Raw genomic sequence first — 21,290 nt, forward strand, 5'->3', positions numbered from 1 at the left:
GAGCAAGTATTTTTTTTTTCCTTTTTTAAGCTCTGATATGTTTTTAAAAGTTCCTGAAAACTACATGATCATTGAGACAGAAGAAGAATAAGCAGAGAATACAAGTGCTGGCATGCTGGCAAATCTGAGGGCAGGGAAGAACAGCTGTAGGTTGGACAGCACATGGTAACCCGACTTCTCTGCAGCCACAAGAGCAAGTGTCTGTGTTGTTCTGACTGCAGCTTCAATGGCATATTCAGAGCAGCAGTGTATGCCAGTGTCTGGGAAACCATAATATGTCAATGAAAGCACTAATTGTCTGACTTGTTGACGTCCAGAACACTAAGTCACAATCCTCACCCACCTAAACTCTACTTAGAGGCACAATTAGACTCAGCAGTCTTTACAAGAATTACTGTGAAAATAATTTGGTTTTAGCTGAGTGCTCAATTGAGAAAAAATACTGTTTGGGGTTGACCAGAAACTGAAATGCTTGTTTGCTCACAGGAAAAAACATTCCATATGAGGTCAAATGAAATGTCTTGCTTTGTTTACAGGTTTATTTCCTTCTTTATTTGTTTATTTGTAATTAAATTCAGGTAAATTAGGTTTCACTTTATCATTTACAAGTGTAAACAATAATAATGCTGTTGTCACCAGCACACTAGTTAGTCTTGCAAAATCACTTTGTGGCAAAAAGACCAAGTAAAGGTAGAGCAAAACAGGTCCTTAGGCAGAGACCCAATTCCTACGATAGGACTTCTAATCTTTCGTGAGAGATCTTCTCTTTGAACCAAATTTCCAAAGCACAGTTCATTGCCTGTAGGTCAGGACGACTCACGCCCTTCAGGGCATACCCTGCACAGTTCCCTTGCCCTTCCACAGGTACAGTCATAGCAGCAATCTGTTATCATTTATACATTTGGAATTTAGCAATCTGGAATCCACCTAAAGCAACAAAACATAGCATGTGAGCCCTATGGGTAAATACATTATAATTCATGTAAATAAAGTTGGCCAGAGCTTTATTCCTATGGAGGGAATACACAGTTCTACCTCTCTAATCCTTCTAGCTCTGGAGCCAAAACTACAACTACATTTTAAGGGAGTGAGTGAAGCCACTTAGGTATGAGTGGGAGCTTGTCCCATCATGTCTGCAAGGAAGGTGACAATCACAATGGAGCACTGATTTGGAGATCTGCAAATACTGTGCTAATGTAAACAGCAATATTTGGAGAGGACTCCTGCATGCTTTGGCTGTAAGGATTTTATTTAGTTCTGGTTAGGGACTCTGAATGCTGCTGAGGCTGGAGAGAAGGAAGGGAAGGGTTCCTGATGAAACTGCAGCAGGGACTGCTCTGCCGTTCTTGATAAGAAGCATGACAGCTGTGCCCACAACATCTGGTTTTCATTGAACCTTAGTGAGAGTTCCTTGCTGAGTCTCTTCCACTCCATATGTGGTGGTTTAATTGATGGAGCCTGAGAAGGTTTTAGGTCCAGCATGGAATGCATCTTTCACTGTGATATGTGACTCCAGATACAGTAAGGGCTGGGCTGCTTAGAACTGTCTTTTAAAATCATTCCTTCTTGATACTGATTTTTGTGTATATTGCCCTCTGTTGGCTTAAGTGTATGATAAAGCTCCTTCTCTAGGTGAAAGCTAACAAAAATCTCCTTCTGGCCAAATGGCAGGCTCTGTAGGTTTAAGATCAAGTCAGCTGTAGCCCTCTGTGTGCGTGCACGCATAGTACGCATCCCTCATTGCTCTGTGTTTAAGAATGCAGACAGAGTTCTTTAAAGGAGGAGGAAGGAGGTCTGAAGACTAGCTGTCTCAGTCCTTGTGGACTGCACATAAGAAAAGTTTTAAGGAGTGACTAGAAGGGATAGTGGTTTGATGGGTCAGAATAAAGCGAATGTTGCACACTCAGGAAACAGCACAAAAAACAATACAGAAGAGCCTGTGGGAAAACTGGGCAAGTGGGAGATAAGCTGGTCTTGATGATCTCTCTCAGCTCTGTTATGTAACTGCCAGAAAGGCTTTGGTAGTCTCTCAAACAGGCTTTATGTTCACTTCCAAAGCAAAAAAAGGACAGCAAACTACACCATCAAAGCTACTTCTGAACACAGCACTGCTAGAAAAATACGCCTCTCCACTTTCACTCAGCTGGACCATATCCAAAGTATAAGACTGACCCATCTGCTCAGCCCAAAATGCATCTTGCCCAGTAGTTTGTTTCTAACAGTGAATAGTAGCAATGACTAGGTGAAATGGTTAAATCCATTTGCCAAGAAACTTATGTTTCAGCTAATTCTTAGCATCTACATACTGCTTCCTCACAGAGGCAGACTAGGTATTTTCACGAACTCTTAAAGGACCAGGGCATCAAGGCTCCCATTCTGGGCATATCACAACATATACCAGTGATGAGACTTGACAAGAGGGTGGTGATGCCAGGGCAGGACAACCTTTCTCTGGAGTGGGAACATTAGGATAAGACAAAAAAATCTGACATGAGGAAGGAGAGGGTGCAAGGCATAATAGTTATGCAGGAGTGATTTGGTCAGACCACAGGTTAGAAAGATCATTTAATCTTCTGCAATTTGCCAGAGATGGAGATGGGACCATAGGGCTATTACAGAAGCTGAAGTGAAAAGACTCAGGATGGGAGTTCTGTGGATTCCTCCCATCTGGCTAAGGCAGCAAAAATCAAGCTGGCACTTCCCTGATGCTCTTCCCTACCTAGTATAGAAGCACCTAACAGTGGTGGAAAACATCCTTTTAGTCAGGGCACTTAAAACTAACTGGAAAATGTGTTGTCTGTGAATAGTGGAGCTATACAGTGCTTTGTTTCCTTTAAATTTGTGTCTGCTTCTACCTGAAATAGCCCACATACCTCTTCCGACCTGGCATATATTGCAAAAGATCCACCTGACAAAAGAAACTGCATGGGCTGTGGCAAGCCTCAAGCTCTTCTGGGAAAGCTTGGCCAGCCCATTCACCTGTACCATCTCACTAGCTAGTGTGCACTTAGTAACTGGCCCCTTAACTGCTGCCCAGCAGCTGAACTCTGCTTAACCCACATCAGTGGAGTATCTCTAACCTACCTGGCAGCCAGTTCGAACAAACCTATTAGTTATTTTCCAGACTCTATATACATCATTCGATGGTGACTGCACTTGGCTAACATGTTAAAAAGTTATTAGAGGGAGGAAGAAAAGACCTGATGAAAGCATAAAAAGCTTTTTAAAAAAAAAAAAAAAAAAAAAAGGTTGACTGTAGGGAACAACTCTGAAGAGTGACTTTAAAAGGCCTCAGCCACCTTTAGCTCTCAAGAAGGACTGGCCTGCCAGAAGGAGGGGGGTAACAGATGGGAGGGGGTAAGGAGCTCTAAGCAGCATTTTTACTGGATCAGAAGTGTCATAAGTATACTACCTTCTACAGTTCATATACAGTGTATCTGTGAAATTGCTGGCTTGGATAGCCTTCATCCTTACGTTGTCTCTCAGCTGTGTGCAATTTCACAATATCAGGAACTATCTGGTTAAATCCTGTGCATGCCTTGGAACATTAAACTCATTTTCTAGAAAAATAAGTGGTAAGTATCAAGAGGCAAGAAAACTAGATTAAGCCCAACTCCTGGACAGCATAAACACATGGGAACACGTATTTCAGAGAGTACATACATACCTCTTCTTGTGAAATACTATTCTTACACAGAGGAGTGACTCTAAACTTTCAAAATACGCTTTTGTTTAGAGCTGAAAGTAGAAACTTACATGCATAGACTGAAAACTATTTGGTCTGCATGACTGTGTGCTATCTGACCTCTCACTCTGCAACTGTTCAAAAGCAAAAAGTGTGCGTATTGTCCTTTGGAAACAAAGAATAATCAAGACATGAAAAGTTTGAGATGGTTAAATGTTTCCTCCAGAGGCCAGAGATTAGAAGTCTGGGCAAGTAGCAGAGGAGAAAAAAAAAAGGAGGAAAATAAAAGAAGAAACTCTTAAGTGACCTGACAAGGGAAACTTAAATCTTATTTTTAAAAGGTTAGGTTGTACTAAACCTTGAAAAATTAAATCCACAGCTGTCTCCAGAGAACTATATCTCACTAAGAAAGCTTCAAGTAAGTTTATCATGTATCCAACACCTAGACATTGGACCTCAGGGACCACTAGGATAATATTTCCTCTGGATTAGCAAGAAAGCTAGAAAGTGACATTTGTATGAGGCTAACTTTAAATTTAAAGGGTTTTCTTATTATAAAATGATAAATGAAGAATGAGCTTACTGGGAAGGAAATCTCTTACAGTTTGTAAATCTAACACATCCTACTTTTTCTTTAAAAATGCATTGCTATCTCTTAAATTAGTTTTATTTGGTGACATCAATAATTTGATGTTTTTAAGTCTGTCATCCTTCCAGTGAGGATCAACATGTTCTTTATGAGCAATATTTTTAATCTCGTAATCCTTTTTATGAGCAATGTTTTTAATTTCAGAGACCATGAACACTGGCAACAAGACAATATAATATACAAAAAAAAAAAAAAAATCCAGACGAAACTATAGGAAACACAGGATAGCTCTGGTACAATTACAGTTCTTTTCTTCTTCTGGGATTCTTCAGCATTAGTTGATAGAGCCCAGCATATATTAGAATTAATTAACTTACCTCACTATGCCTTGCCATGATAACTGATATGCCCCGGGTTGCAGGAAAATATAATGCATAATACGGGATGCAATACTAGCCTGACCTGGGTGAATTAAGGACAACCTTAGCAAGTTAATTTCAAAATTTGAAGCCCAACAGTGAACTGAATTTTGTACAGAAAGCATAAAATAAGACATGGATATCTATAAAAATGCCAGTATTGGAGTTTAATTGCATGAAGCTCTTTTTATTTATATATTTTGCACTTTCTGTATGTGTCTAAAATTCACTGTTGTGTTAAGAACAGAGCAGACTACAGGTCCACAAACCAAAATTACTATAAGGTGTGGTTGGGCTACAATAATCTAGCATTACCTTTTTCTGCCCTCAAAGCACACCAGTGACAAACACTGTAGAAAATCCTCTGAGTTACGTACCTATTTGCTACTCTGTGCCTGTACGAATAAATGTAAAGGAGGTGTAATGAAGAAAAGGCATACCTAGCAAAATTAAATGGGGAAAGCTAAACGAGGGGAATTACCTAAACAGCTCACAGATGGTAACTAAATTAGTTGAAAGCTGGAGGATTGTTTTTTCAACACACAGCTCAACAGCATTGTAAAACTTCCACTATTGTAACTCAGAAGCTCATGAGAAAGTCATTACCAGAGCAGAACTCCTGGACTCTCTTATTCTCTTACCCGAGGAGGGTCAGACCAGTGCCCATTCCTCCTTTCCCTTGGTTTTTATCCTCTTCAGACAAAAGCCTGACATACACTTGCTAGTCCTCCATCATGTTTCATAGTTAGCAATCTCCCTGGCTGTTTCTGTGCTAAACCAGTTAGGACAGCACCTGGAATCCCCACTGCTCCAGAGCCAAGCTGCCTGCAAATCTTATCTGCCCTTGTCAGAGTCATTTTAGTAAGCACCCCAGGGTACTCAAAGGAAAATATCCTGGAGCACTCTGCTTGTCTGATATCATCCCACCAAGAACTGATGGCCTAGGTGGAGTGACAAGACCTGTCTACGTAGCAAGCAAGTGCAGCCTTAAGGTTCTCCTAAAAAAGAAGGAAACACAGCTACAGCCCCCATGCACTCACCTTGTCACCAGCTCCTAGCTGTCTCTCACTTACCTTACATTTGTTTTTAGCATTGTCTTGCTGCACAAGTTCTTCCAATTTCCATTCTAGCCTCATCGCCACAGTTGGTTCTGGAAAGGGAAAGCAGAGCAAAAGGTGTACTAAATCAGACAGAACTACAGTTCATTGATCATGTGAGCGATAAAAGATCTCTCTTAGCATCCATTTGGGTTCCCGATGAGTCTAAAACTGACTCTACCATCATCGCCCCTACCCCATGAACTAATACATCTATTATTATTAACAATGATGTAGGTAAGACAAATTAACATAAGAAAGGAATTAAAGGAATTTACTGTATACTCATCTTCCATATTCTCCAGACTTCAAGCCAGAAGGACTGTCGTAATTATCTAGTTGGCCCTTCAGTGTAATATGTTTTCAAGAATCCTATCCATGATCCCTGCATTAAGACTAACTTTATGAACACTAAGTGGAAGGATTACTTTGTCTCTGTAAACAACATGAAGACATCCTTCAAGCCTATTGGAAAGGCTTCAACTGAAGTATCATGTTCAGATTTGGGTATGGCTCTTCAAGAAAAATATGGGCTGACTAAGTAACTTTGTTAAAAAAAAAGAAAGATTTTCTTGCAGTAAGGGTAATCAAGCCTTGGAATAGATTCCCCAGAAGACTATAATATCCATTACTAGAGATGGTATTAGTGACAGAAATAGTAAGGGTACAAATGATCCGGCCTTGGGGCAAGGGGATAGATTAAAAGAGGTTGCTTCCAGTATTACTTGCCATGAATCTATGACTCTGTTTAAGCTGCAACATTTGTTTCTACTCCTGATAAAAACACTGATAATAAAGTGGAAGCATCCAGTCATGACTCCTACGGTAAGTTACTCCATCAGTTAACTGCTATCCCACTAAAATATTATACTCAATTTCAGTTCTGAATTTGTTTAATTTAAATGCATCTCCTTGGGCTTCCTCTCTGCTATACTTCTTGTGCTTTGGCTAAAAAGAAGTGGAAGCAAACAATGTGATTTCCGCTGGCTGCAGCAGGAGCAGGATTTACCCCCATATGAAGGCAGGATAGTTCAAAAATTTAATAAAAAAAGATTTTGGCTGCAAAGTGCTGAAAAGTGGCATTTTTCTTAAGAAATAGCCATTATCTAAGATATTTAAAAGAATTATTAGAAATTGAAATTTTCCCTTTGAGTTTGTTTGAAACAAGTAAATTAAATGTCATCTAAGCAAAACAATTTCAGTTCAGGTGTCCAATCCTTACCTTTCCTTTGCCTGTCCCTTTTTTTTGATAAAAACTAAAAAAATTGCAAAAAAATGAGCTAAGTAGAAAAAGAAAGATTTTAATGGTCACATTCAGATTTTTTCTATTTTGGGGAAGGGAAGAGGGAGAGAATTCCTGATTTATGACCAAGTATAGGCTTGTTCAAGTGTAAAGGAGACCCCTTCTTGCAAACACTTAAGCTGGCGCTTAACTTTATTACTGTGGCAAAATTAAGCACGCGCTTGAGAGCTTGCAGAGTCAGAACCATAAAATAGCATGGCCTTTACAGCTATAAGTCTGCTTTATGCCTGCTGCATCTAATAAACATGAAGAGGTGAAATTCTGTCCCCATCGGGGTCAATGGTAAAACTCCCATCGACTTCAGTGGAATCAGGATTTTGCACAAGAAATCTGTATCCTTGACACTAGAGCCCACAAGATGATATTACAGACACAGGGCATCTGCTCACCCTTACACGGACACTTTTATATTTGATCTTTCTATGTTATCCTTAATCCAATTAAAATTAATCCAGACTGAAAGTACTACTTTGGCTCTTTGCATCAGGATATTGCATTTCAGGCTTTGTGTGTCAGAAAATAAGCAGAAATGAGATGCACAAATCCTAGTGCACCATGCGGAGGACATCAAAAATACATAGCCTGCTGTTCTGTTGCATTTCTTGCAGCAAAATTCATTCTTAAAGGCTAGATCCATTAAGAAAAGAAAAAGGTAAAGTAAAAAGATTACCGTTGTCTCATATCTTCTAACACTTCTTAGATTAGCCATGCTTAGGAAATGAGTAAATAGATATTTATTCTGCTTTGCAGGCAGCCGTGCAGGTTTGCACAAGCACATTTCGTTACACTGCTGCCATGAAGATTGCTGAGGCACAGGATGGCAGAAGTCAGTTTACCACCAGCTGCATACACTAGCTCAGCCAAGCGAGCAATAGTATAAAGCAGTCAAAAGAGATTGCTATCACAGAAGTGAGCAATTCTGATTTGAATGAGCCAAGGGATAAAATGGTGCCCTTTGCTCTATAGTGCCTAATTAAAAGAAAGCCATACTTCTCTCTGAAGAGGTCTGTTTCTTTTCACATCTTCAAACTTTTCTTCCTACATCTGAATAAATGAAAATCTGCAAATAAATTTCCTCATCGGTTAAAATAAACTGCAAATTATTGCATTTCCTTGGGTCGGTAGTTGAATTAGGCATATTAAAAAATACAAATCAAGCTCTCCATGTATACTCTTGTTTTTGCTTTTGTGAAGTCCTACTTTCAAGGATAGCAACCATTTAGTGTTCTACAGTATGATTATGTGTCATATTGAAAATGTCCTTCTCTTGTGCAGATGTCTCTGCCACTTATGATCAGAAAGGCATTCAAAAATCATCTTGATCTGTGTCCCAAAATAAATTTCATCATAGAGTTAAACCAGAGTTTCCCTTTGCATATCAGATTTTGTTTTGCCTTGTCTCACATCTTCCTTCTAATATAAACATTCAAGCAAAGAGTTTATTACCTCCATGCCTCAATCCCTTAACTATGTGACAGCACACCAGAACAACATCGTCTCTGCACCGAGTGGCATACTCTAATCACTTAAAATGTTTACTCTGAAAGCCATCCTTTCAGATTGTAGTATTTTATTTTAGCTAATCAAGGTCACTACAGAGTACTACACATTTCATTTTTAAAGGGCTATGAAAATGTCCCATATTCATTATTTTTCCTCCAAAATCCCTTCATGTTTTTTTTTCCCTGAGAGAAAGAAGCACTCTTTCAAAGAGCGATTGCAAATCTCAGAGTTGCTTTGGTTTCTCAGTTCTTCAAGGCAGAATCTAATCTACTACATTTTAATAATTTTACTTTCTATAGAAAAACAATACTGGCTATTTTGTTTCTTTTTAATTACGATGTTGAAATAACTGGAAAGGACTGAATGAAACTTGAACAAATCAGACAACAGAAAAATATATAAAACCTAGCTTAGCCTGCTTTGTCTCTCCTTGTGTATGCTTCCAACATAGAGGTGAAGGGAATCTCTTAGGTCTCTAAATAATGCCATACACCTTATCACACTATGAAAAAAAGGGCAAAAGAACTTGTGCAATGCAACATAACAACTCAGGGGAAGAGTCTGAAACCAACCCCTGGGCAGCAGTTGGTTTGCAATATAATTTTGAAAGAATCTGCTATGTAAGGCAAGGTTTTAATGTTTATGCCACATGGTCATCTAAACCCAGCATCTCCCAGCACTGACTGGCAGTCACTGCTTAACATTGCTTATGGCTCAATTACAATAAGCAGAGCAAATCTGAGATCATTTTGATTTGGTCTCTGTCAGGCTGAGACAAGCTTTGCTATCCTTCCAGGCCCTGACAAACAGCCAACTTTAGCCCAGGCAGCATGGCACATTTAATTGCAATAAACATTTTTTCCCTCATATTTTTCAGGTCTCACTTTTTTGCATCATTCTCATCTTCGGTCTAGTCTTTTATAGGGGTCTAAAACTATTCAGCATATGCAACCAGATTAAAAAAGAGATTCTCAGCAAAATAGGTGGAGGTTGTCAGGTACATAGTACAGGCTGTTTATTTAGATGACTTCAGAGGTTAAATTTTGGCTCATACTTATTTGAACGGCTGCTGAAATATGACATATATTTTTTGTTGGTGAATAAAGAAAAAATGAAAATATATAGGAAATGATTGTGTTCAATGGGATTAATGGGCATTAAGGTTTTATTCTTAATATTTTGTGACAGCAAAAATGAAAGCTTAGATACCTGGCCATTATTTTTATATTACCTCATGACTTCAGGCCAGCAGCCATTTTGGTTATACATAATTGGACTGCGGGTCCATGAAGAGTAGTCCAACCAGCTATGCACCAATGGATCTGCCCTGCATCTCCTTTAACCGATAGTAGTGCTACAAAGTAGTGCTGTCCTTTTACCCTAAAACCCAAACAACAATCCCTGCTCCTCAAACAATTGTTTTAAGGAAAAAAAAAACTCTACAAATCCCACACAATACAGTTTCATAGCATTTTACAAAAACAAGCAGAAGTGAAAACCTTATTTTGAGAAGGTACAGAGACCTGCCAAAGAGGCAGAACTGCCTCTGGTTTTATGTGTGAGCTGTTTAGCCTCGACCCAGCCGGGCAGCAGGGCTGTCAGTGGCTGGAGCTGGGCCTCCTTCACCTCTGCCATGGTGTCGCAGTGACTCCAGGGAACCTCCGTTCTGCACCAGCTGCTGCTCTGATACATACCTTATTTCAACTACAGCCCATACAGGCTCCCTCGTTAGAGTCGGAGTCTGACAGCTCTCACAAACGACGCTCTTTGGAAACGCCAGGTAAAACAACGGCAGGTTCGGGCTCTCTTTGTACAGCCTAACTTTTCACACCGCCGTTTGGGACTTCAGCCGCCGCCCGGGGCAGCAGCGCTGCGGCCCCCGGAAGGACGATGCGCCTGCAAAGGCGTCGCCGGCCGCGGACGCTTTTTGGCGGGCTCCGCCTCAGGCGCGAGGCGACGCCGGGGCGACCGTTACCGGCCGGGCACCACGACGGGGCATCAGCGCGGGCCTCCCAGGCTGGCGAGGGCCCGAGGCCGAGACTCAGCCGGCGCGGCAGAGGGGGCCGAGGCCCGCGGGGGGAGGGGGGGGGACACCCGGACCGGACCGGACCGGACCGGACCGGACCGGACCGGACGGAGGGACCCGGCGGGGCGGCGGCGGTAACGGGCCGCGGAGCTCGGGCAGCGCCTCCCCCGCGCCTGCAGGGGGCGCCGCGCCCAGGCTCGCGCCGCGCCAGCCTCGCCGGGCAACGGGGGGGCCGCGCGGCGCGCATGCGCGGCGGCGGCGGCGGCGGCGGCGCCTGCGCACTCGGGGGCGGCGCGGGCGGGGCTTGCGCTCACCGTGGTAACAGCGGCGGCTGCGGGGCCGCGCCCAGCCGGGACCCCCCCCCCCCCCCCCAATCTGTGTCCCCCGCCCCGCCGCCGCCATGCAGGGCGAGGACGCCCGGTACCTCAAGAGGTAACCGGGGGAGCTGGCCCTGGGGCGAGGGAGGGGCGGGAAGGGGATGGGGTGGGGGCTGCTGTTGCTGCTGTGGTGGGGCTGAAGCGTTGCAGGTTGTGGTGGGGGCTGGCATAGGGCTGGGCGTGTGGGAGGTTGTGGGGCGGAGGGTGCGGTGGGTGAGGGGGCTGGGTGGGAGGTTGTGGGGTGGGTGAGTGGGCTGACTCGGAGGTTGTGGGGTGGGTGAGGAATGAGGGGGCTGGGTGGGAGGATGTGGGGTGGGTGAGGAATGAGGGGGCTGAATGGGAGGTTGTGGGGTGAGTGAGGGGGCTGGGTGGGAGGATGTGGGGTGGGTGAGGAATGAGGGGGCTGAATGGGAGGTTGTGGGGTGAGTGAGGGGGCTGGGTGGGAGGATGTGGGGTGGGTGAGGAATGAGGGGGCTGAATGGGAGGTTGTGGGGTGAGTGAGGGGGCTGGGTGGGAGGATGTGGGGTGGGTGAGGAATGAGGGGGCTGAATGGGAGGTTGTGGGGTGAGTGAGGGGGCTGGGTGGGAGGATGTGGGGTGGGTGAGGAATGAGGGGGCTGAATGGGAGGTTGTGGGGTGGGTGGGGGGGGCTGACTGGGAGGTCCCTGGGTGGATGAGGGATGTGGGAGCGGGATGGGAGGTTGTGGGGTGGCAGCAAGTGGAGGGTGGGAGGTTGTTTTGGGGTGATGAGTGGGGATGTTAGGGGTTGGGAAGGGGCAGGTGGTTGCCTTGGGAAATGGCACAGGGATGAGAGGGCAGGAAGGCTGCAGCTGCAGAAGGGATGTCAGGCGCTGGGTGCAGGTTGAAGGTGCAACTAGGGGAGATGAACTGTTTTAGAGGTGATGTTAGAGCATAGCGCACTTGTAACATTGATGTGGGGAAAATGGGATCACTTGGGAGCTGGGGTGGGAAATGGAAGGAAAGGAGGGTGAGCGCTGGAAAAAGTGAGCTGGGACATGAGCCCATGTAAAAGTGGATTGAAAGGAAAGGATGAAATGGTGAGGTGGGGGATTGTTGGAGAGGTTTGTGAGCAGGGGGTGTTAAGAAGTGAGAGGATGAATGAGTGAACGGTGCTTTTCTCTGTCTACTTGGCAGTGAAGCCAGTCAGTCTACAGAATAGCGTCCATGCAGGCGACCATTGGGTCTCCATCCTTTGTTTCAGAGCAAAGATACTGGCAATCCCAAAAGACGTCAGGTCATCCAGGCCTCTGTGAACAGAGTCCATCCACAATGTGGATGATTTTATCCATCTCATCTTGAATCTTGGATTTACTGGGCCTTCTCTTTCTTGTTGTTTTACACATTACCCAGCAGTATTTGCAGAACTTGCTGCTTAGGCTTTTGGGATTTTCATTTCCTCCCCCTCCTCCACTTCCCCTCAATATGCTGCATATTAACACCCTTCCTAAGAAGCAATCAAAAAACTCTTGATAATGTTTGATAAGTATTAGTTCTCTTGAGTAAATGTGATAGTATGTGAAAATCAAGTGGACATGTGTAATTAAAGAAATAGTTATAATTTCAGAGCAGTGCCTGGGTTTGGCGTTGCATGTTCTGTTTGTGACATCTTATATGATCCTGGGGGAATCTTTTTTATTTTGTAGTCTGCACTGCAATAAGCTAAGCCTCACTTTCTACTCTTTGGGAAACACAGACTGTGAAACTGTGGATGCTGTGCTGATGTTTAACATAACTAGGCTTGTGTGGTGCATCTCTGATCTGTATTTCCCTTTGTCATCGTGCATGAGCAGTCCTCCTCCCACTATGTCAGACTTACTAGCATTTATTATTGGATTTTCAGTCTCGTCCACATGCACAATTTGTACCACTTGTTCTTAGTAGAGTTTTTTTGGCTATTGACTCTTAAAAGTATTATTTAAAAAAGGGCATTTGCACACCAACTTCAGTTGTGTGAGAGCTCAGCTGGTACAGTTTTTCCCTGTAGAAAAGGCCTCCTCTTTTAAATCTTTAATAGTGCAAAATTCTTGTCAGCAGAGCAGGCAGAGAAGTGAGAGGCCAGACTGTGTGAGAGCTACTCAGTGCATTGCTTTTTTTTTTTTTTTTTTTTTTAATCAGTTTTAAGAATGTCCATGTTTTCAAATGTTTGATGAAGCGACTAGATGCTTACAAACTCAAGATGATTGAAATTCAACACAGTAAATGTTACTTGTTGACAAGCAGAGACGGAAGGGGGTTGTTTTATGTAAAGAAAGTTATGTTTTCTTTGTGACACTGGCAATTTGAGTGTAGTGTTTTCCAAATGGAGATAATTGCTGCGTGCATTGTATAGTGCACTTCAGTACAAGTCTTCAAGCAGTTCACAAGGTTACGTTCTTTGGAGAAGGATCCTGAATGTGGATTTATCTGTGAATCTCTCAGCCCGGATGTAGCTCAGATAGGGAGGGTGCTTATTGGCCAGACTCTGTGAGAGGACAGAAAATCTATCCCATCTGTTCTTCTTAAGGACAAAAACACAGGAAATGCTAAAACTGTTTAAGCAGTCTTAGCCTGAGGTTCTGCTAGTAGCTAAACTGATCAGTGGTATACTGCTGCCAAAAGGAGGAGACCTCACTTCCTCCTTATCCCTGCTCATAGATAGGAAGTGTTATCCCCTTTCTATAGCTGCATTAATTCAGAAATGCATCAAAAAACTTCTTCTGCCCAAAATATGAAGTATTTTTTTTTGCTGAATTGCTGAAAGTGTCTGTGAAAGGGTTTGACAAGTGCTGATGCGAAGTGACTGCCAGGAGTAGAGAAAAATGGGAAGATCAAATTGTTTTGGAACTGATGAGCAGTTAGTTCAGCTTAGTCCTTGTAAGACTGTACCCAAGTCTTTCAGGCCACCTCTATCCTTTCTGCATATTTGTAAATATTATCGAGCTGTAACTTAACAGGGGTTTGACTTTAAGGGAGAACATTTGTGATCAGGCCCTTATGCTCTAGGGAAAGTGTAAATATGGGGGAAATGGATTTGGGGGTGAGGAGAGAAAGGTAATTTCTTTTGAAATAGACTCTCCATAAGTTTTCTGCTCTGCTGGGCCAGACCTTGTAAGTTTCTGTATGGGAACAGATAACGGTCTGAAATGAATAATCTGATTCAAAGTACTATTAAGAGGAAAAATAAGTCTCTTCAAAAAATCTGAAGTGATAAATGGGATTTTGCTACAATCTGATCAAGGAAAATGCTGCTTTTTAGCAGCAGGCAGTATTTGTTTACCCTGTAGCTTTGCTAAGACTTTGTAAGGCTTGTAGTTGAACTACAGCCTTAATTTCTCTTAATTTCTCACAGCATGCCTTTCTGTGATTTGTGGGTGGTTTTGGGCAGCAGTGAGTATCTCAAGAAAAAGCTATTTTTTTGCAGTTGCATCTCTGTAGAACAGAAAGCAGCCACCATGGTAGCTGAGTGAGAAGACACACATTCCAGTCATTTTCTAAAGAGAGTGGTTATACTGAAGACAGCATTCAAATTCACAAGCATTTTCAGCTCTGTGAGGGTGACCTAAGAAGTCTCCCCCAATCTGGTTGAACCCATGCCACAGCTAACTACCACCTCACTTAGGCTGATGCAACTGCTTGTGAAGCCATGAAGCTACCTGTAAATCTATTTATTGAAATGATCTGCTTAAAACAAACAAAAAATAGGTATAGAGAGATACTTTTAACTTGCAATATTTTAGCAGCTTGATTTATGGGATGGCTGTACAAACGCTACGGGCAGTACCAAGTGGGGAAGGAGCAAGTGTTAACTTTACCACCAAAAACAGAACTGTGCAACTGTATTCTCTGGATGTGGCGCTACTGTGGCTTTAAACCAACATAGGAATCAGGTGTAGCCTCAAGGCCTTTATGTCCCTGCCTGCACAGTCTTGACATGAAGCTTGTGGTGGTGCAAGGATTTGCAGGGCAGGCTGGATCAAGCGGCTGTTACAGCTTGCTGTGCAGCCACAGAGTTGCTGGTATGAAGGAGAGAGCAAAATAGGCCCTTGGAAGAATCAAGAGTGCTTTTCTGGAGAATGCTGTTCCCAAATATCTGTAGGTATAATAAAGCACTTGATTTATATCTCTTGGTGTCAGCTGTTGATCTGGAAATTTCCCAAGCCCAATAACAAGCTATTAAATATGTTCTATCCTGAGATAATGGGGGGTTCTGGCTATGGATGAAGAACAGTAGTGAAAAAGTTTGTAATTGATGAGAGAATAGTGACTTTGAATTAAAATGCTTTGTAATTCATTCTTGATAGATTTTTAACATTTAAGGTTTAGCTAAGCCTACCAACAGACTCTTTGGGGAAAGCTTCCCATTTCTAAATGACAGTACTTGTACCACTAAAATTGTGCCATTATCAGAAGATTTTGCAACATTGGTGCTGTAACATGGAATCAGCTGGGAAATTCGCCTTCTTTATGAAATGCATCTTCTTCCTGATCATAGTTTCTTAAGGATGTTGGAAGACTTGGAAGCTAAAGATATATCCTCCTCCTCCTTCATTTCACTTCTATGACTAAGACTTGACCAGTGGCTTTTGGGCATGCTAGAGGCAATATTCAAGGATGTGTAACTAGCACTAAACTTCTGTTCAGCAATGTGAAATGGAGGACTGTGACACCATACTGTGGCAGAAGGCCCAGGCCTGGGTTTTGATCTGAAAAGAACAGGAGACAGATGGCTGCTATTAATTTATATTCTGACATGTTTTTTCAGCTTTTCATTTAATCAGTAATTCATTTGGTTTTCTTTTTTGTTTTTTTTTCTTCCTGGCAGGAAGGTAAAAGGAGGCAACATAGATGTACATCCATCTGAGAAAGCCCTCATTGTCCACTATGAAGTGGAAGCAACAATTCTTGGGGAGATGGGAGACCCCATGCTGGGGGAACGCAAGGAATGTCAGAAAATGTAAGATCATAGCAAGTTCTGATGCTTTTTCTGTTTTTAAGTGTCATAAATTTGATAACTCAAAGCATGAACAACCTGTAAGAAATAATAGCTTCTAATCTCTGTAAAACTTAGTACTAGATTAAGGAGGCTTTAGATGACAGGAAGTAGAAGCCAGAATGTGCCTAGGAAAGTTAACATCCAAAACAGATGCTGTAAACTGATTTTAATCTGTGTTCTTTAAGATATTTTTTAAAGGAAAGCAATTATTGCATTTTATATGCTGTGAACTTGAGGTTCAAAAATGTGAAGTGATTGGTTCCTACTCAGTGGTGGTTAATGTCAGAGCAAGCAATACTACTGAACCTTCTGACAGCCTCGTGCCCTAGCTTTTAGCCTGCTTAACTTCCAGCTATTTCGATCTGTCACCCCTGCTACTGATTTCACTACAGCATTCCCTTTTAGATTTGCTTTGAATTTTTCTCTTAAGAGCACTGAAGCATTGCACTTTGAAAAACGTCCAGAAATTTAATTTTTGAACTACAAGTTTGGATCTTTCCTGTTTTTGTCTTCCTTCCCTCTCTAGTTTTTTTTTTTTTTTTTTTTTTTTTTTGAGCTGAAGTGGCTGCTTATGTGAATGCATGTAGGAAGAATAAGAAGGGAAGAGGAAGAGAACTCTTAAATTGTCTCAAATTTTTTAATGCATCAAAAACTTTCCTCTAGTTTCAGATGAACTGGCATAACTTGCATTGACAATATGGTGGAATTCCTTTTTACTCCATCCTGCCACAGAGATGATTTTTTTTCCCCTCCTTGTTGCATGTGGGATCTTTACCGCAGTGCTGTCAGAACTGTAGGAAACTCCTGACATTACATCTGCAGATGCTACAGAAGAAATTTCCTTGTGTAGTTAATATCATCAGCTGTTTCTCTCTCTCTCTCTCTCTCTCTTTCTCTCTCTCTCTCTCTCTCTCTTTTTCTTTCTTTTTTTTTTCCTCCCCAGTCCTCGGTGCTGTACTGCTTTGCAATCCTGGGCACTTTGTTTTGGAACATTATTGGCTGCTGTAGCTGCGATAGTTATTAGGGATCTGTTCATATAGCTGAATTTAACGATGTTGACTGAGAAAGGATTCTGCCTTGTCAAATGTGTTTGACAGTTACTTGCCTTTTTGAGTCACTGCTTTGACATCGTATTTCCAAGTCATAGCACAGGCAAATTTGTGACTGTGCGAACTTTAATCAACGGTTCAAAAATATAAAATTCAAGCAATTGCGATGAAATCTATCTAACTGTGTTTCAGCATTCGGCTAAAGAGTCTCAATGCAAATACAGACATCGCTTCCCTGGCTCAGAAGGTAGTTGAAGAATGCAAACTCATTCACCCCTCCAAACTTGCAGAGGTAGAACAGCTGTTATACTATCTACAGAATCGCAGAGATGCTTCAGCAGGGAAAGGTAAATAATAGAGGAACAACGTAACTCAGGGGTTGGTGTGCTTCGGTGTTACCAGCAAGCGCAGTCTGAGGTTTCTTTTAGTTGAGATCTTAACTTGCTTGATTTAAACATTCTCTAGAGAGGTGAGAATTGGGATATGTATGGTTATGTGTATGGTTAACCTGTCCTTGGGAAAAAATGACAATCTTGGGAGATGGAAGGGTAGAATTATCATTTTAACAATCAAAGTATGGTTTTTTGGTTAGTCAAACTTAGTGCTGCTGCTTCTTATGTGGCTGCTTAGTGTTTCAGTGAGATCTTGGAGAGAGATTGCGCTGTTTGGTGTAGCCTCTTTGAATTGCATCTGCAATGACATCAAAAGACAATACGAGGATCTTCCTGGAAGGACCTCAGTTGTTACTTGCTGCAAGGGGAGATGATGTTAGGCTGAATTTAGGCTTTCTGTAAAGCCAAAGCCAGGAGTTTCTGCTAAGCTTCAGTACAGCGTTGAAAACAACTTGGGCAGATACGCTTGTCTACTTCATAAATTCTTGATGAACAAATTACTGAGAACAATAATTCTCTGCTCTAGTGCCAAGGCATCTTAGTGGTGCTATATGTATCGTAAGTTCATCTTCTATTTTCTGCTGAGTGGACAATTTCATTCTCAACATCCAATCCTGCATTACTTTGTTGATAGCAAGGTTTCATGCAATCATAAAATAGTAAACTTTGTTCTCAAGCTGGATAACTTCTCTCAGTTGAATGAATTTAAAACAAAGATTAATGTCACTGTTCTGGATGTTTTACTCTTATCGTATATATGTGTGTCTTGGTATATTGCAGGACAGATTTGATTCTGCTTGGACACTGTGGCAAAGCAGTTAAGCTATTTCCCTGTCGAAGTGAATATGTTTCACTCTGGACTTGCACTAAGATTTACTGCTCTCTGCCTCCCCAACTAACTGGGCTATAACTGATCATTTGGACTGAGGAGTTAAAGGCATCTGAGGGTTTATTTTGCTCCCTGCATACTGTTAACTACTGAGACTTCTTAGCTGTGTTAGTCTAAGAGGTCAGTGTGTTAGTTTAAGGGGTCAGCTGGATGCAAAGGACTTTGACCTTGATCTCTACCAGAATATATAATGTGACAATACTGCTTTTATCTGTGAACATGTGTATCTTCAACTGTCTTTTTCATTGCAGAAAAGAAAGAGAAATCCAGTAAGCCAAAAGATCCACCCCCTTTTGAAGGAATGGAGGTAAATACTGGTGTTAGAAGAGAAACACAAAGGCCTATTACTTCTTAAATAAATGGTTATATAAATGGGGACTGGGGAGGAAAATGCTGAAATCTTTTTTTTTCCACCCTTTTTGTTTTTTAAACAAAGAACTTGGTTTAGAAATATTGCACAATGGAATAAAAAGTCATCTCCATAAAGGGTAAAATATTTGACTTGCATACTTCTCCTAAGTATAGCACGCAGCAGGACAGCAAGTGAGGTCTGGAACATCGGACAGGAGGCAGGGAGTCATGTCTGAGCATCCTTTGTTTTTTATAATTAAATATTCTCAGATTTCCTGATGTTTATTGGCAGAGATTCTGTATGCATTGATTTTCTTTCTTTTTCCTGGTATTCTTTTTCCTAACAGAACTCAAGGCTTTGCACTTTTTTTTTTCCTACAGAATATCATTGTGTTTGATTCTGTTCAATTGACATTCCTTTCTCTATTAAACCCTTGCTTATTGCTGCTTTCAGATTGATGAGGTTGCCAATATCAATGACATGGATGAGTATATTGAGTTGCTATATGAGGACATTCCTGACAAAGTGCGCGGCTCTGCCCTCATCCTGCAGCTGGCTAGGAATCCTGATAATCTGGAAGAATTGCTGATCAATGGTAACTTTAAAATCTAGTGGTAACAAAGTATTTAAAGTTCTTGTGATATTGTGCTGATTTTGTGGTGCTTTTTTCTCTAGGTAAATGTAATTTACTGTTCATCTGTGATATTTGTGTTTTGTAGTTTGTTAGGCTGTGCTTCTTAGTAAGTTGGTTGTCAAAGCCTGTTTTAGATCTTACAAATGGATGCTTCTTAGGCTGTTGTAGGTGGGTTCAACACCTAAAAAGCTTAATGGCCTCAATAGGCTTCGGCCATTTGTTCTTATCCTTGTTATTTTGATGATTAAATTACCTTAAGCAGGCATTGCTGCTGGAGAAAAGGGAATAAAATCTCTATCCTGAAGACCAGATTTGCCTTGGAAATAGCATTTGCAGTCTGACATAAAGACAGAGGTCTAGTATCCAACAGTTAATAAACTGACTGTAGATGCATGACCGAAATTTTTCACTACAAATCATGCTCGTATTTATTTAAGGATTCATCTTAAAATTGTATCAGAATGCATGATATGTACATGCACATGCATTGTGCTATGTGCATTTTGAATGCTATATCAACATGGAGTAGTGTATGTTTGTAAATACATATGTGTGTGTACATATAGATAGATAGATATCCTTGTTTCGCTATCCACTGTCCCCTCTCACCAGGACTTCATAATCTGTAAAGCTGAGTCAGAGAAACAAAAGATAAAGCCAGACCTCCAGAGTGATAGTAGATTCATGTCTTTTTAATTTAGTCCTTTTCTTCCTTGCCCTCTTTGTCTTTTTCCCTGTTCTTTTTATCTCACGTTCCTCGAATGATATCTTCAAAATGTCTGCTGCCCATCGGGGAAGTCAAAAAATAAGATTATTGTAAAAATTAGGGTAGGAGGGGAATGGCAAGGCATCAGATAATGGCTTTTCCCCATGAGTTGATGAGTGTGTCTTCCAGTTTGAAATTGCTAGTTGTTGCTTTTCTCATTCATGTTCTGTCATATAACGTGGTGCATCTAAAGAGGGACTCGGTCAGGGAAAGCAAATGGAAAGGATATGTGATCCCAGAAAGAAAAATAAGCTAAAGTATGACAGCAAGAAATACAAACCAAAATATAAAATAATACAAAACTGTTAAAGGGAAAAAGTAGGTAGAAAATAGCAGATGAGAAGTTGCAGTTGTCAAGGCAGAAATTAAAGGGATTTGGAAGTGAATGTGATGATGATATAGGAAGGGACCGGGGGCATCATATGGAGCATTCAAGTGGCAGAGGCTACAGAAGCTTAAGGTTGGTAGTAGTTCTGTTACGACCTTAAGGTTTCATAGTGGTTTCCTTGCATGACACCTCTTTTTAGGGTTTTCGTCTGGATGATCAGTCGATTAGTATACTCTTTAATACTTTAATACAATCTCCAAAAAGAATGTTAACATTGTTACCTGTTAAAGTGGGATAGCTCTGAAATTCTTCCATTAAAAAGCTGATTCCAAATAAAATGTATTCAAATGTTTGTATCTCACAAACCGAAGAGGAGGGGGTGAAATGCTGATGCTCATGTAAATCTTGTCTCCTTTCAGAAACTGTCCTGGGTGCATTGGCTAGAGTGCTGAGGGAAGACTGGAAACAAAGCGTGGAACTTGCTACTAATATAATTTATATTTTCTTCTGTTTTTCAAGGCAAGTACAAGATCTCTGTGTTTAAGGAGGAAGGAAACTTTTCTCTGCTTAGTGCTTTTCATTCATTATTTGCATTGTACTGCAAAACTTTACTGAAACAGGAAAAATATTTTTGCTAAGGTGAAAACATACTTGTTGCAAATGACGGAATTGAAGCACAAAAAGAATCTCTGGTGAGGCCCTGTGTAGAAGTGTAGTGACTGCTTGCACGTAATTCAGTGTTTCAGCCTACCTTGCTTAGAAAATAATTCAAGTGAAATTTGTTATGCAAATTGACTTCAGACTTTTCTCTTATTTCTGGTGTATAGAGGGTCCTCTGAGGCACTTAAAATGTGAAAAGTGGGCTGATAGGTAAACCTTTCCTTTATGT

At 41.5% G+C, this 21,290-nt stretch overlaps 2 protein-coding genes across 3 annotated transcripts in view; one reads left to right on the forward strand and one right to left on the reverse strand.

Moving 5' to 3' along the window:
* The window catches only part of NTMT2 (N-terminal Xaa-Pro-Lys N-methyltransferase 2), a 31,716-nt gene extending 21,350 nt beyond the window's left edge, over positions 1-10,366 (reverse strand). Inside the window, exons 1-2 of the transcript XR_009959123.1 lie at positions 10,291-10,366; positions 5,767-5,843 (exon numbers count right to left, since the gene is read on the reverse strand). The gene's annotated coding sequence lies outside the window, so the exon portion shown is untranslated. The remainder of the gene's footprint in view (positions 1-5,766; positions 5,844-10,290) is intronic.
* Positions 10,367-10,942: 576 nt separating this feature from the next.
* KIFAP3 (kinesin associated protein 3) overlaps positions 10,943-21,290 on the forward strand; it is a 70,608-nt gene continuing 60,260 nt past the window's right edge. For both annotated transcript variants that reach the window (XM_062581866.1, XM_062581867.1), the window contains exons 1-6: positions 10,943-11,054; positions 15,821-15,952; positions 17,233-17,387; positions 18,573-18,628; positions 19,127-19,268; positions 20,821-20,920. In XM_062581866.1, the coding sequence (XP_062437850.1) occupies positions 11,023-11,054; positions 15,821-15,952; positions 17,233-17,387; positions 18,573-18,628; positions 19,127-19,268; positions 20,821-20,920 (617 nt within the window). In that variant the 5' untranslated portion in view covers positions 10,943-11,022. The remainder of the gene's footprint in view (positions 11,055-15,820; positions 15,953-17,232; positions 17,388-18,572; positions 18,629-19,126; positions 19,269-20,820; positions 20,921-21,290) is intronic.

Source organism: Rhea pennata, chromosome 8 (assembly GCF_028389875.1).
Source record: "Rhea pennata isolate bPtePen1 chromosome 8, bPtePen1.pri, whole genome shotgun sequence".
Lineage (NCBI taxonomy): Eukaryota > Metazoa > Chordata > Aves > Rheiformes > Rheidae > Rhea > Rhea pennata.